This window comes from Bos javanicus, chromosome 9, assembly GCF_032452875.1.
Source record: "Bos javanicus breed banteng chromosome 9, ARS-OSU_banteng_1.0, whole genome shotgun sequence".
Taxonomy (NCBI): domain Eukaryota; kingdom Metazoa; phylum Chordata; class Mammalia; order Artiodactyla; family Bovidae; genus Bos; species Bos javanicus.
The window spans coordinates 103,927,635-103,942,702 of NC_083876.1; the positions used below are offsets into that span (position 1 = coordinate 103,927,635).

The 15,068-nt window shown below is 57.9% G+C and overlaps 1 protein-coding gene across 1 annotated transcript; it reads right to left on the minus strand.

The window, feature by feature from the left end:
- Positions 1-3,736: 3,736 nt before the first annotated feature.
- On the minus strand, positions 3,737-12,308 carry DLL1 (delta like canonical Notch ligand 1). The gene is made up of 11 exons (XM_061428621.1): positions 12,228-12,308; positions 11,745-12,041; positions 11,019-11,079; positions 10,532-10,789; positions 8,788-8,848; positions 7,879-8,009; positions 7,618-7,787; positions 7,255-7,471; positions 5,374-6,169; positions 4,461-4,578; positions 3,737-4,368 (listed from the first exon to the last, which is right to left on the minus strand). Exons 1-11 carry the CDS (start codon positions 12,279-12,281, stop codon positions 4,363-4,365), a joined length of 2,169 nt encoding a protein of 722 aa, XP_061284605.1. The 5' UTR covers positions 12,282-12,308; the 3' UTR covers positions 3,737-4,362.
- Positions 12,309-15,068: the final 2,760 nt, after the last annotated feature.

Here is a 15,068-nt window from a genome sequence, read left to right on the forward strand (position 1 = left end):
TTTCAACAGTACATGAACTAAGAACTTCCAGATATACAAGCTGGGTTTAGAAAAGGCAGAGGAAACAGAGATCAAATTGCCAACATCCATTTGGTCATAAAGAAAGCAAGGGAATTAAAAAAAAATCTACTTCTGCTTCATTGGCTACACTAAAGCCTTTGACTGTGTGAATCACAACAAAATATGGAAATTCTTAAAGCAATGGGAATACCAGACTATCTTACCTGTCTTCTGATAAACCTGTATGCAGGTCAAGAAGCAACAGTTAGTAACGAGACATGGAATGATGGACTGATTAAAAATTGGGAAAGGAGTACATCAAGGCTGTATATTATCATCCTGCTTATTTAATTTTTATGCAGAGTACATCATGCAAGATGCTGGGCTAGATGAAGCACAAGCTGGAATTAAGATTGTTGGGAGAAATATCAGTAACCTCAAGTATGCAGATGACGCCACCCTTATGGCAGAAAATAAAGAAGAACTAAAGAGCCTCTTGATGAAGGTGAAAGAGGAGAGTGAAAAACCTGGCTTAAAACTCAACATTCAAATAACTTAAGATCATGGCATCCGGTCCCATCACTTCATGGCAAATAGAAGGGGAAAAAGTAGAAACATGGCAGATTTCACCTACTTGGGCTCCCAGATCACTGCAGATGGTGACTGCAGGCACAAAATTAGAAGACACTTGCTCCTTGGAAGAAAAGCTATGACAAACTCAGACAATGTATTAAAAAGCAGAGACGTCACTTTGCCAACAAAGGTCCTTATAGTCAAAGCTATGGTTTTTCCAGTAGTCATGTGCAGATGTGAAAGCTGAACCATAAAGAATGCTGAGCATTGAAGAATTGATGCTTTTGAACTATGGAGCTGGAGAAGAGTTTTGAGAGTCCCTTGACAGTAAGGAGATCAAACCAGTCAATCCTAAAGGAAATCAACCCTGAATATTCACTGAAGAAAGGACTGATGGGGAAGCTGTGGCTCCAGTACTTTGGTCACCTGATACAAAGAACCAACTCATTGGAGAAGATCCTGATGCTGGGGAAGATTGAGGGCAACAGGAAAAGAAGAAGAGGGTGGCAGAGGATGGGACGGTTGGATGGCATCACCGACTCAGGGGACATGAACTTGAGCAAACTCCGGGAGACAGTGAAAGACAGGGAAGCCTGGCGTGCTGCTGTTCACGGGGTCACCAAGAATCGGACACGACTGAGCGGCTGAACAACGAGGGTGTTGTTGGCTGACTGCTCGGTGACACAGAGCAGGTGTGTGGGTTTCCTCTCTCCTTGGCCTGTTTGGGGCTTGAACACAGGTCGTACTATTTGCATCTCAGCCACTGACTGCTTTCAGGCTCACAAACACACACGTGAGAAACCGGGGTTACTAAGAGGAGCTGGTTCCAGGGCCGAGCCTGAAAGTAAGACACACCCAGGAACGTGGGGTGAGCCGGGGAGCCAGCAGGAATGGGAACCACCCCACCCTGAGCAGCAGTGGCCTGTGAGCCTCTGAATAAGAATAACAGCTGCGTCTACAGTGCAGATGGGAAGGGACCTCTCGTCACTGCAGAGGACGATCAGTGGAAGGAGGATGGATCCGAAAGCCATCGTCGTAATGAGAGCTCTCCGCACTACGCTCGCAACCTTTCTGTAAGCCCAAAAGTATGTCCATATGAAAAGTTAAAGGAGAAGGCCTGAGGAAAAGTATGTGAGCCTCACCTTACTTACTGGTCTCACCACAGCCCCAGAAGGTGGCACGTGGAGCATGGGGTTGAGGTCTGCAGGCGGGCCCCTGGGTGGGGGTCACGCCGCTCGGGTGCTCCTCCAAACTCGAGAGCCAGGTCCAGCGCCAGCTTCACCCCTGCTGCAGGGACCTGCCTTTTCATCTCCTTGTCTCAGTCATCACTGCTCCTCCCTGCCTGGTTCCCAGCGGTCTCCCTGGAGGACGTGCCCCAAGGCTGATCATGCTGGGCGGCGCTTGTGCGGTGGATCACAGCTGGTCTATAAATACCCATGTGTTTGTATGGATGTTTTTCATCAATGTATCTAAATTTCCCATTGCAAATGACATAAACCCTGAAAGCTGAGGGACCATCTGGTTAGATGTCAAATTAAAACGTCAGACTCAGAAGGGACCCGGGGACACACGTGCCCAGACAGCCGGCAATCCCAGAGCTGCGTCTCTGAGTCTCCGTTTGCTCTCAGGCAGGCTACTTGTTTGCCCAGATAAAAGATGAATTTATTCCCTGATTTTACTAGAAGGTGGGGAAGATGAAAGTGAGATTATTTTTAAGTACATGGAGGTTCTTTCACGGAATGGACTTCACAAGAATCCCAGAAAATTCCATATTCTTGAAAATAGATATGCATTTATTATCCAAGTCAGGTCACTTCTGAAGGTGAGAGGAAGCTATGAATGACTCCAGGTTAACAAGAGTCAACGGGTCTGAGTTTACCCCACTTTTTCACCAGATGCTATAGACTGTTGAAAGAAACCTTGGCGACCTCACTTATTCCAGAATATGCTGCTACCCCTTAGAGGAAGCAGGGGGCAGTTTGAAGGCAGAGGAGGTTTAGAAGCCTAAGTCTTCCTTGGCCACACTTGGGCTTGATGCTGACATCTCTCCGTGGATGAGGTCACTCTGTTGGAGTCCCTCCTGGAGCAGTTATTCCACAATAACCAGCCAGAGTGATGGCGTGGATGGGTTTGTGTCTTGGGTGCAGGAGCCCCAGCCAGGTGGCTTCCCAGTACTGTCTGGCCTGATGTAGCTTCCTGGTCTCCATCCTCTATGCATACAAGGGTGGGCTTGAAGACTGACCATCCTCCGCAGGAAGAGTCCAGAAATAAATCCATCATGGTCACTGGGCAAAGGCAACCTCTTCCCTCTGACTATTCCCTCCGACCCCAGAAATAAACCACTCCTCCCCAACACTAACTTGTCTTAGAGAGCTGACCATCTACACAGATCCTTCAGAACCACCGAACTGCTCCAGCGGTGGGGGTCTGTTAACTCCCATCTCATTCTCAACAAGAAGCTGCGTTTGTGACAAACAATGATGGCACTCAGGTGTGGAGCCAGATGCCCAGATCTGAACTGACTTTGCCCCTGACCAGCCCAGAGTAAGTCCACACCCAGGCCTCCGTCTCCTCGGCCATACAAGCAAGCCAACAGAGCTCCTGGGGGATCCATGAGACAATTCAGGAGGAGCAGGCACCTGGCAGGTAGCGACCGACCAGTCAGGAAGACAGGGTTTCTGTCCTTGCTGTTGTTTGTCCTGTGGCTGAATTTGCTACAAATAAACCCACAATCAAATGGATGGGTAAGTAGTATTCTAGGACCAAGAGCTTTTGCCATGGCAACACTGAAGTGCTTCACGGGTATTTAATCCAAAATGAGGCTTGTTCCAGTCCTGATGAAAGTAAGGCTCAGAGGAATGTGACCAGCTCCAAGGTTCTCGGCTCTGACCAGACAGGAGGCGCAGAGGCTCGGGCCCCATGTTGCCCTGGAGTCCAGGGGCTGCCAGGAGCAAGACAGTCCACAGCAAGGCACCTGCCCCTTCTTCGTCCTAATGGCAACTCCTGGAGGGCTCTTTGAGGGGCAGAGGATCGAGGGAAGTTGCTCTTCATCAATCCAATGAAACTGCGCACGGAGCAGAGGCCGCGTCTGTCCTCAGGGTCTTACATGAGTGTGGGCGTCGCAAGTCTGCTTGAAGGAGGGGTGAGTAAGCACACCTCTGGATGTTGTTCATAATATTTATTTTGGAAAAATATTTTAAAAAGGAATTTCTTCATTAACAAAACAGTAAAAAACTCAAATAACATTTGCACAATATTCCATAAATACATTTATATACAAAAAATATAGTCACATTGACCTGAAGTGCCTTTGTACATATTTACCAAAAATTTAAATTATAAAAAATGAACATCACAAAATACTCAAGCTTTACAGATATCATGAAAAATATTTTTACAAGTCCAAAAAATAACGCACATTTTTTCCACCTAGAAAAACACATTTTTGTATCAAAAAGGACAATAAAGGCAGTGTTTGTGATTCTAATTCAAGAGAGGACTGGCTCATAAGAATCCAGAATACACACTTCAGGCAGCGCGTGCTTCTTACCTAGTGATCGAGTCCATTCGTTTAAATATATATTTTTTAAAAGCAACTGTCCATAGTGCAATGGAAACGTCCTAGAGGCAGAGCAGCGGCCGCAGGAGCGCCCGCCGCCCCCGGCAGGAAGAGGACCTGGCTTCCAGCAGCAGTCAGGAGCACGTCCGCTCCTCCCAGCAGCATCGTCGGGGCGACACCTCGGAAGTTCCTTGTTCTGCAGAAACGGAACTTGCCCCGTCACCTCCATGTCACACCTAGAGGGCCCAGGAGACAGGGGAGGTTATCGCGGCCGGAGGCCCAGTTCTGGCTCCCTGGCCGCAGGTGGGCCCCGAAAGCCCGCTCTGACCTCAGTGGCGATGACACACTCGTCCTGCTCCTCGGATATGACGTACACAGACTGGTACTTTGTGTCTTTTGAAGCAGAGTACACAGAGTCTGGCCTTTTTCTTTCAGACGCTTCTCCACTAGAGGGAAATAAAAGAGCCACAGTCAACACATGAAAACATTTTTGAACAGGAGAATGACCAGAGCTTGGAGGAACACACCCAGCTGGCCCCCCTGCCCAGCCTGTCCTGCCCATCCCTCGGGTGTCGGGCGTCCTCCCCGGGATGGCCCCCCTGCCCAGTCTGTCCTGCCCATCCCTCGGGTGTCAGGGTGTCCTCCCTGGGATGGCCCCCCCTGTCCAGCCTGTCCTGCCCATCCCTCAGGTGTTGGGGTGCCCTCTTGAGCTGGCACCCCTGCCCAGCCTGTCCTGCCCATCCCTCGGGTGTCGGGCGTCCTCCTCGGGATGGCCCCCCTGCCCAGCCTGTCCTGCCCATCCCTCGGGTGTCAGGGTGTCCTCCCTGGGATGGCCCCCCCTGTCCAGCCTGTCCTGCCCATCCCTCAGGTGTTGGGGTGCCCTCTTGAGCTGGCACCCCTGCCCAGCCTGTCCTGCCCATCCCTTGGGTGTCAGGGCATCCTCCCCGGGATGGCCCCCCTGCCCAGCCTGTCCTGCCCATCGCTCGGGTGTCGGGGCGCCCTCTCGAGCTGGCCCCCCTGCCCAGCATGTCCTGCCCATCCCTCGGGTGTTGGGGAGCCCTCTTGAGCTGGCCCCCCTGCCCAGCCTGTCCTGCACACCCCTCGGGTGTTGGGGAGCCTTCTTGAGCTGGCCCCCCTGCCCAGCCTGTCCTGCACACCCCTCGGGTGATAGGGCGCCCTCTCCAGCAGGGCCCCTGACGAGCTGGCCTCCCCACGTGCCCCCTCCAGGCCGAAGCACTCACCCTCTGAGTGTCGGGGTGCCCTTCTCCTCCCCTGCAGAGCCTTGGGGCTGGCCCTTGGCATCGCGCACACTGTGGGGCCCCGCCGTGGCTGCGGCGCCCTTAAGGCCCTGCAGCAGGTTGCAGCCCACGGCAGAGTCTCGGGCCGCGAGGCCGTTTTTCTCCGCGCCGGGCTCCACGTGGAAGTCTGCCTTCTTGTTGGTGTTCTTGATCTGCGTGGCCCCGATGACGCTGACAGAGATGTCCTTCTCCCGCTGGCGGTTGGCCAGGTTGTTCATGGTCTCTGTCTCCCCCCGGCAGGGGTCTGCAGGGGGCCGGCGCTTCTGCAGCCTCAGCCGCACGCAGACCACCGTGGCGGCGCAGCCCAGCAGCAGCGTGAGGACCAGCAGCACGCCCGCCCCGACGGCCACCCAGGGGAACGGGCCGGCCTGGCCCTCCACGTACTTCTCTGTGAGGTCCACCACCACGGGGCCCGGGGGCGGCTCGGGGAGCAGGAACTGGCAGTTGGGGCCCCCGTAGCCCCGGGCGCACTCACACAGGTAGCGGAAGGCCCGCTCATGGCAGGTGGCCCCGTTGTGGCAGGGCGCGTGCTCGCACCTGCTGACGGGGGCACTGCAGTTCCTGCCCGTGTACCCGGGGGGGCAGGTGCAGGAGTACTCGTTCACGCCGTCCCGGCAGGTGCCCCCGTGGGCACATGGGGAGGAGGCACAGTCGTCCACGTTGTTGTCACAGTGCCTCCCAGAGAAGCCGGCCTGGCAGCGGCAGGCGTAAGCGTCGCCGAGGTCCACGCATTGAGCACCTGGGGCACAGACAGGGCGGCAGCTCGTCACCCGGGGACATCCTGGAGCACCTGCTGCCCCTGCCACCAGGCCGCACACCAGAGCAGAGACACAGGGCGGACCAGACAGAGGCCAGCACTAAGGCAGCACGCGGCTCATGCCAGCCCACGGCAGGGGTGGGCAGGGGGCGGGGTTCTGGTCAAAACCCGCAAATTACATAAAAAATACAGGCTGACACCTCCTGACATGCACCGAGCAAAGAGCTTCGCCTGCACTACTGAATTCATCCTCACAGCAAGCCAGCAGAAGACCCAGTTCACGGACGAGGAAACCAAGGCTTAAAGGGGATGGTGCCCTTGGCGTGGTTTCAGTTAGTGAAGAGCAAGAATCGAAACAGAAAGAAAGAGAAAAGAAGAAAGGCAGGGAGAGGGCTAGGGATGGGACTTTGTCCTTCCAGAGCCAAGTCTGCTAACCCTCCCTGTTTTTCCTCTCTAAAGATGAAGCATTCAATGCCCTATTGGTTCAATGGCTGGAAACAAACCGGAGAGAGAGCTTGACCCCAGGACTGCCTGTGGAGCACACGGAGAGCAAAGCAAGGTGATTCCTCTCTTGTCCACAGTCACATCCAGTGCAGAAGTGCCCAAGATGGTCTGGACTGTCTGGGCCCAGCTTCCCCGCCCGTGAGTTTCCGTGGGGCATCCCGCCCACTCGTGGAGACCACGCAGCCTCACCAGCCAGCTCTGCTTGGAGACTGAGCGGAGTTGGGCTGGCCCCCAAACGTGCAGTGGCTGGGCTGTTGTGAGGGCGGACCCACAGACACTGGGGTCTCGAGCACCTGAGGAGCTGCAGGACCGCAAGCGAGTCCCTGCATCCCCGCCTGAGCTGGTCCTGCAGGGAAGGAACACCCCTGCCTGCCTTTCTAGCTCCCTGGGTGTTTCCAGACTCAAGGATAAGACTTCTGTGCAGTTTCTCATTGTTCAGACAAAAGGGCTTCTGAGACTCAAGGCAGCTCACAGTGACGAACTCAGCTTGAAACTCAAGCCACACACTTCTCATTAATGCGGACCCCGGACAAAGTCTCAGGTGGCTCAGGTGGCCTTCTTACCATTGGAACAAGGCGAGGAACTGCAGGAATCCATCTTCTTCTCACAGTTAAAGCCGGAGAAGCCCCCAGGGCAGCGGCAGGTGTACCCGCCCTCGGGGTTGTCGGAGCACCGGCCCCCGTTGAAGCAGGGGCCGTCGGCACACACCATGGCACTCAGCTCGCAGATCCTGCCGTAGAAGCCGGGTGGGCAGGTGCAGGAGTAGCTGTTCTCAAGGTCCTGAGTAACGGAGAAGACGAAGAAAGCTTTCCTAGTCGCTCCCGTGACCCACACAGCCTGCCTCAGACCAGGCTCCCAGCTCACACAGTCTGCCTCAGACCAGGGCTCCCGGCCCCGGTGGGAGAGCCTGCGGCAGCTGGACTCACCGTGCAGCTCCCTCCGTTCCTGCAAGGCCCCGCGCTGCACTCGTCCATCTCCGTCTCACAGTTGGCCCCCGTGTACCCAGGCCGGCACGAGCATGTGTAGCTCCCTTGGCCCGTGTTGGTGCAGGTGGCCCCGTTCCTGCAGGGCTTATGGTGCGTGCAGTAGTTGAGGTCTGCGAGGGTGGAGACAGGAGAGGAGGAGAGATGCGGGAGACGTCCTCGCCTGTGACCGAGCCCAGGGAGGCCGCGGGGGCGGAAGCTTACCCTGGTTGCAGAAAAGGCCCCCCCAGCCCTCCTGGCAGTTGCATTGCCAGGGCTGCCGGCAGGTGCCGTGGAGACAGCCTGGGTACCGAATGCACTGGTCGCAGTACCGGCCCTGCCAGCCCACTCTGCACCTTAGGAGAGAGGAAGGTCAGTGACGCTACTGCTGGGTTCACACAACCCCTTTCCCAAGCACAAGATGTCACCTCCGACAGCATCAGCGCAGCTGGCCCTCGCGAGGCTTGGCGGCCCTCGGGATCTCTAAACCCCAAGGACAGCTAAATCCTGCCTCAAAGGGTCTGGCTCTGGGCATGAGGGTCCACCAGGGCAGCATGTCTAGGTGATTCTAACCTACTAAACACTCTCCTTTTCTCTGCCAATTCTTTTAAAATCTCATCTGTAAGTTCCACAGCCACTGAGTAGCTTAGGTGAATGACTGCTGCTGCTGCTGCTAAGTTGCTTCAGTCGTGTCCGACTCTGTGCAACCCCATAGACAGCAGCCCACCAGGCTCCCCCATCCCTGGGATTCTCCAGACAAGAACACTGGAGTGGGTTGCCATTTCCTTTTCCAATGCACGAAAGTGAAAATTGAAAGTGAAGTCGCTCAGTCGTGTCCGACTCTTAGCGACCCCATGGACTGCAGCCTACCAGGCTCCTCCGTCCATGGGATTTTCCAGGCAAGAGTACTGGAGTGGGGTGCCATTGCCTTCTCCATAGGTGAATGACTACCTTGATCCAAAAACTGTCCAGGTATGTATTAAGTAGAAACACCAGAAAAACAGCTCCCCCACCCCGCAAACAGCTAATCTTACCTGAGTTTTTCAAAGGATCATCTAGAGACACTTTGCTAATACACTAGGTGTAAAAGGACAACAAGAAAAAGAAAGAAAAATGCAACTTTTGCAAACTTACTTGCATTCCCCTGGCTTGTCACAAAATCCGTGCTGCTCATCGCACCCTGGCAAACAGATGGCTGCAAGAGGAAAAGCCACAGGGTCAAGCCCACCAGAGTGCTTCCAGCATGAGGGGGCTACGAGCTGTGCCCAGCGAGCCAGCGAGCCCGCCGGCCCTGGCATCGGACTTGTTGGACTTTACTCAGCGAGAGGAGCATTCTTCTTAACACAGCAGCTCAAGGACAAAAGAGCTCGGAAGCCCCCACCCCCACAGGCCCCTTTTCTTCTAAGAGAGGGTCAGAAGTCCTTCCCCCTCCTCCTCCCCCACTTCCCAATTCTATGCACAAAGCTCCACCTCTTAATACCCAGAAAGTGTGTGTGTAGATAAGGGTGGACAGCTGGTATGCAGAGTACCAGGGCAAGACAGCTGCTCTATTGTCTGTTCTCTCCCAGCAGCTGCCCCAGTGCAACAATACCAGCCTCCCCCTCACACCCCATGCCCCCACCCCTCACACACACCCCTAGCATGTACACACACACACACACACACACACACACACGCACGTGCACCCTTTCCGCCAATGGGAGCAGGCGTGCGTCCCAGCCGCCTATCCCCGGAGAGATCTAATCGATGGCACGCGCGAGCTGGGGGCAGGGAGACTCCAGTGTTTGAATAAGAAGAAAAAAGTTTAAGTTTATGGCTACCCCACGGCGAAGGAGAGGGCGGGTAGCCAGGAGGGAGGCAGCAGGCAAGCCTGAGGTCCCGGAGAGGGGGGAGCCTGGAGGCTGAGGCTCCGGGCTGGTTTCCTTCTCCTGGCGTGGAGACTCATTAACGAGCCGCCCCACAAGTTTTCAGGACAACAGAGCCAGCTCGGGCCAAGGCGAGCTCAAAGGAGCCGAAAGCTGAGCGGGCTGAGCAACCATGACGCTGGAGGCCGGACCAAATCAGAACTGAGAAAGTGCACCTCCCAGGGAGAGGTTCTACCCTACAGGACTCTGGGCAGGAGGAAGACGCCCTGGGGTTTCTGGGGGTCTCCCCTCCCGGCTCTGGGGAGACCTGGAGTGGGGGGGCAGTGAGGCACCTGGGGTCCAGCTGAACTAGGCCCAGGAGTCCCGCAGCCCTCCCACAGCCTGCACCTGTGAGGATACAGAGCTGTGGGCAGGCAGGGCCGGAGTCACTCGTGTGAAGGCATTTCCTTCCCGGGCAGTGCTCTGTGAGCACCCCACAACAGGGCAAGTGGGCCCCTCCCCAGGCAGAGCTGGCAGACTCACGTCCTCCACAAGTGAAACTGTCACAAACAGTGGGATGTTTTTAAATACACTGGCTCTGCAGAGAGGCCGAGCACACTAACTCCGGAGAGAATGAAGCACTCTTCAATGAGACGCTGTCTCGCAAAGAGAACTCCTTTGGTAAAAGCATGCCCTGCACACAGCCTCCTCTCTGTTCCTCCCTTCCTTCCTCCCTCCCTTCCCTTTGGCTTACTTCCTGACCCCTGGCCCTGTGTCCAAAATCCTCCCTGATTAAGAAAGGCAGCTTCCCATTGCGGAAGTTACAACGTCTGAGTCGACCCCAACCCGCCTCTGGCTGACTGTGAAGTATCAGCTAATCTCTCTGGCTCCCTGGCCCAGTTTCCCCCTCCCAGAACGTCTCCCTGGGGCTAAAATCGCAGGATCCCAGCAGCCCAGAGAATATGCCCCCCTGCTCAGGAGTGCAGGCCTGGGGGAGCAAGCTGAGGGCGGTGGCCTCCCTGCCCCGGACTCACGTTCTGTGCAGTACTGGCCCTTCCAGCCGGGGTTGCAGACTTTCTCCCCTCTCTCCCCGCAGGTGAAGTGTCCAAAGGCGTCATCTCGGGGGCGGCAGAAGACGGAGCAGCCTTCCCCGAAGTAGTGCTCATCACACACAAAGCGGTAGGAGTACTTGAGGTCTGTGCGGCCGCTGCTGTGCAGGTCCTGGGACCACTCCTCCCCAACCGCCAGGTGCCTCTGTGTGGCCAGGCGGCTGATAAGTCTTTCTGGGTTCTCTGCAGAAAGAGGACGCCCAGTTGGTTCTGGCCGAGAACCCCGAGGCTTGGGGAACTGGGGAGAAGGAAAGGATGCCAGGCAGGGAAGCTTAACCCTTCTCCTGGACCTCCCAGAGGAACGACAGAATGAAAGGTGTAGACACTTGTTTCCAGGAAGGTTTGAAGTCAAGTACATACTGACTAGGGAAGCAGTTCACGTAGTTTAGGAGTTTGGGGGGATTGTTTTTACCTGTTGCAAGGTCATCAGGAGAATCTGTGTGGAGAGCTTCAATGATCAGAGAGAAGGTTCCCTGGAGGAAGAACGGAAAGACAGAAGACAAACCAGAACTGTTTACAAAAGAATCAAAGGATTTCAGGCAACCCAGTGGCTGCAGATGCGTGCGCAGCGTGTCCTGGGGAGGGTCTGTGTACCTCTCTTGCCTGATTTCACTTTCCTTAAGCATATGGAACAACTTTCAAGAGTGGTTTCCTGATACGTTTTTTCAGTCTGTTAATACAGGATATCGCGTTTGAAAGAAAAAAAGAAGACCGCGGAGCAGGCGGGTCTGGAAGGGCTTGTGTGCAGTCTTCTGGGGAAGGAGCCAGGGAGAGGCGCTGGGGGCTGCCAGGCTGCGAGGGCGACTGACAACCGACCGGTCCAGGAGCTGCGGAACTGGGACTCTCCCACGTGAAGGGGTCCTTTCAGCTCCGCGGCTCGGCGCGCAGACCGGACACGGAAATGTCCCGGGTCCTCGGCCCCTCCGCCTCACTCTACCCTGGCTGTCACCCCGCGCACCACCCCCTCGCCGCTGCCACCGGCTGTAAGTCACCTGGGCGTGGAGGCTGCGCCCCAGGGCCCCGCAGAGCGTGGCGCCCACCGGCCCGGGTCCCCCCGCGCCCCCCGCCCCGCGCCCCCGCCGCGCCGGGGCCTCCCGGCCCTTCCCGCCCGCCCCGCGCCCGCAGGTGCGGCGCTCACCGGCCAGGTGAAGCCAAAGGGGAAGCGGATGGGGTTGCTGAAGGCGGGGTCCGCGCCCGCGCCGTCCGGGAGGCTGAAGGAGTCGATGCCCAGCACCGGGGTGACGGCGCTGCCGTAGGTGCAGGGCGGCTCGGGGGACACGCTGGCCTGGTAGTGCTTGAGGCACACGCGGAAGAAGGTCCTGCAGGCGCACGGCGGCGGCCCCGCGCCCCCGCGGCAGCAGTTGCGGTTCCCCAGCAGCCCCTTCTTGTTGACGAACTCCTGCAGCTTCAGCTCGAACACCCCGGAGCTCCAGACCTGCGGGCGAGCCGAGGGTGTGGGGCGCCTGGCGCGGGGAGCCCGCCCGGCCGCATCCTGCCCTGGGCACTGCCCCCCGCGCGGCCAGCTCCCCGGGGTCCGCCCCCCGACGCCACAGGCCGCCGGGGCGCCCGGCTGACAGCTTACTCGACGGCGCGGCCCCGGGGGCCCCGCGTGGCACCTTACCTGGCACAGCAGGGCCGAGAGTACGGCGAGGGTCAGGGCGCACCGCCCGCCCATGGTGCACCGCCCGCGGCGCTGGCTTTCCTCGCGTCCCCCCGCCTTGTCTTCCGAAGTCGTCAGGGGACGCTGGAGGAGGAAGGTGTCCCCGGGAGCTCGGGCAGGAAAGCACTGCCGCTCTGCCTCGGGCCGAGATAATCCGGACTTCTCTCCTGAAGGGTCCGGCTCCGGCTCTTTCGGAGGCCGAGGTTCCTTAGGTCCGCCTTGCGGAGGCGACAGCGACCCCGGGGATGCGCGAGAGAAAAGGGGGGGAGGGTCTCCGGAAAGCAGCTCCTGGCGCGGCAACTTTCGGTTTTCCCCTCTTTCTTCCAAAGCCCAAGTAGGTAGGGGTCGTCTGCTTCCTGGTTTTGTCTCAAGCTTGTTGGCAGGGGAAAAAAAAAAGAAAGAAAGAAAGAGGGGAGAGAAAGCGTCCAGATATTCAGCCCGATTCCCAACGAGCTGCAGGGCTCCTCGCGAGTCCGTTTATCGAGCTGCGGTCTGGAAATCCCACGCGCGAGGCGGTAATCCTGGGCCGTGGAGCAGGAGCGGCCCGGCCGGCTCACTCGGGGGCGGCGGTCCCGGGAGCGCCCTGGACCCGAGTCTTTTCCGGGGACCCAGCCAATGCCATCCAGGTCAACGCCCGGGGTCCCGGACCGGGTCGAGGCGGAAGCTGCGCGCCGGGCTGTGAGTCCAGTGCGGCGCCGGCCGGGGTTCCGCGGGCGCGAAGGAGCTCGGGCTCTCCCGGCGCCGCCGCCTTATATCCCGCTGGCCGCCCGCATAGCTAATGAGATGCAAATGAGCAGCCCCCCAATCTGGCGAGAGCTGTCACAAAGGAGCCACTTTTCCAAACCCTCCTCTCAATGGATCGCCAAATGGTCAGTGAGCTGTAAAATGTGCAACCCTCCTCCCCGCCCCCACCCTCCCCGCCCCTGGTCCTCCCCTGCCCCCGCCCCCAGCCCCAGCCTCCCGAAACGCACTCATTTACATTCCTGCAAAACGTTCACCGCAAGAATCCCCTCTGCGCCCGAGGCGGGTGCCGCCGCCCGGGCTCCTCGGCGCTGCCCTCCGGCCGCAGGCCCGCAGAGGCCCGGGACGCGCGGGGGCGGCGCTGCGCCCCGGCCGGGCCGAGAGCCGCCCGGCGGGTGAGGCCGCGTCCGGCCTTGGGAGCCCTCCGGTCACCGCGGCGCCCGCCTCCGTCCCCTCTCCGGCCGCGGCCGGGTCCTGCGGGGGGGCGGAGGCGGGAGTGGAAGTCGGAAGCCCAGTCCCTGGCGGGCCGCCCCTCCGCCCGGGCAGTCTCTTCCTAAGGAGGAGTCTCCGGGGCGGGGGACCCGGGCGCAGGGAGGGGAGGGTGTGAGCGGTGGGCAGAGGGTGGCCAAAGGGCAGCGGCAGTTTCGGGAAGTTTGGGAAGCTCTGACACCCAGACGCCTCCCAGACAGCGACTCTGCGTCTGGAAACGCAGAGGTGAGCGCGGCGCCCTCGTGGACCCCGTTTCCTCGAGCTCGGGGTGTCCTCGCACGGGTCGGCCGCCGCTGGGGGCGGGGTCCGGGTAGCGCCGGGGATCCTGACGTCTCCAACCGCCGCCCCCCCTCCGCCCCCAACACACACACACACACACACACACACACACACACCCTTCTGGGCGCGATTCGCGGCCTCCGCCACCTTTCCTGGGTCTCCGGCCCCTCTCTCCTGGGTATTCCCCCCTCGGTCTCCCTCTGCCTGGTAAAAAGTGAGTTTGGTGTGTGTCGTTCGCGTGGCTGTCATTAAGGCAGTCTGTTATTGTGCGCGGCTGAATCAGTGGCTCTTTGTGCGCTCAGCTGTATGGTAATGCAGACCGCACCTGCTCCCCGCACAATGCAGAGAGAAAGAGCTCCCCTCCGCGCGCGCGGCGGCCTCTGCAACAATGTCCGGCACATGTTCTAAAGCCTCTCCAGCCTGGCCCCCCCAGCCCGCCACCTTCGCACAACCATCACCTTATTAGGTTTTTACACGTCCATCAGACACTAGAACTTTTGTCTTCATTTTTTTAAAAGGGAAATGAGTTTATTGGGAGGGCCGAGAACGCACGTTATCTCACAATGCGCTATCTAAGTTGCTTTCAAGCTTGCGGGCACAGTGCAGAATTAAGGTGGGGCAGGGACTCCCACTCTGGCATCCAGCCTCGCGCAGGGCTCACGTTGAGGTCTCTATCGCACCCCTATCTGCTCCTCCTTCCATCTCCCCCATCCCCAACACTCGGGGCACCGTGATCCAGGGTGAAAGGTGTGAGCGTGGAGTAAAGGTCACGTTGATGAGCAGTACAGCGCAGGGCAGTCACTGCGGCCTCGCTATAGGTGAGCTGCAGCCGGCTTATTGGTAGGGACTGCACTGTCCTGGCAAAATGTGACTTTCATTGAGGCAGATGTTGAGATCACAGTGACCACATAACGCCCAGGGAGAGGGAAAATCCTTAAAGACCAAGTAATCAGCTGCAGTCCTCCATGGTCATCCCTCCAGCTATTAGGCAACAGGCTCCCAAATACCTGTCAAGTTTCAGGACAGATTTTAGGTTTTCCACTGTTGCCAGAGAAGCAAAGAATTAATCAAAAGTAATGTAATTCAAGGCTGAGGTGAGAAAGGCAGGCTTGTACCCCGCCAGAACCACCTACAGTTTGGCTCAGAACAAATGGAGACTTCAAACCTTCTTGTGGCCCCACAACGGTGGCAACCCCAGTGTGGCTGCCCGCTGGGGACTTTCTGAGGACTCACTGCATCACCACCGTGCTGGGCCAGCGCGAATCCTAATTTAATCTTGCCACCTAGTGTCAG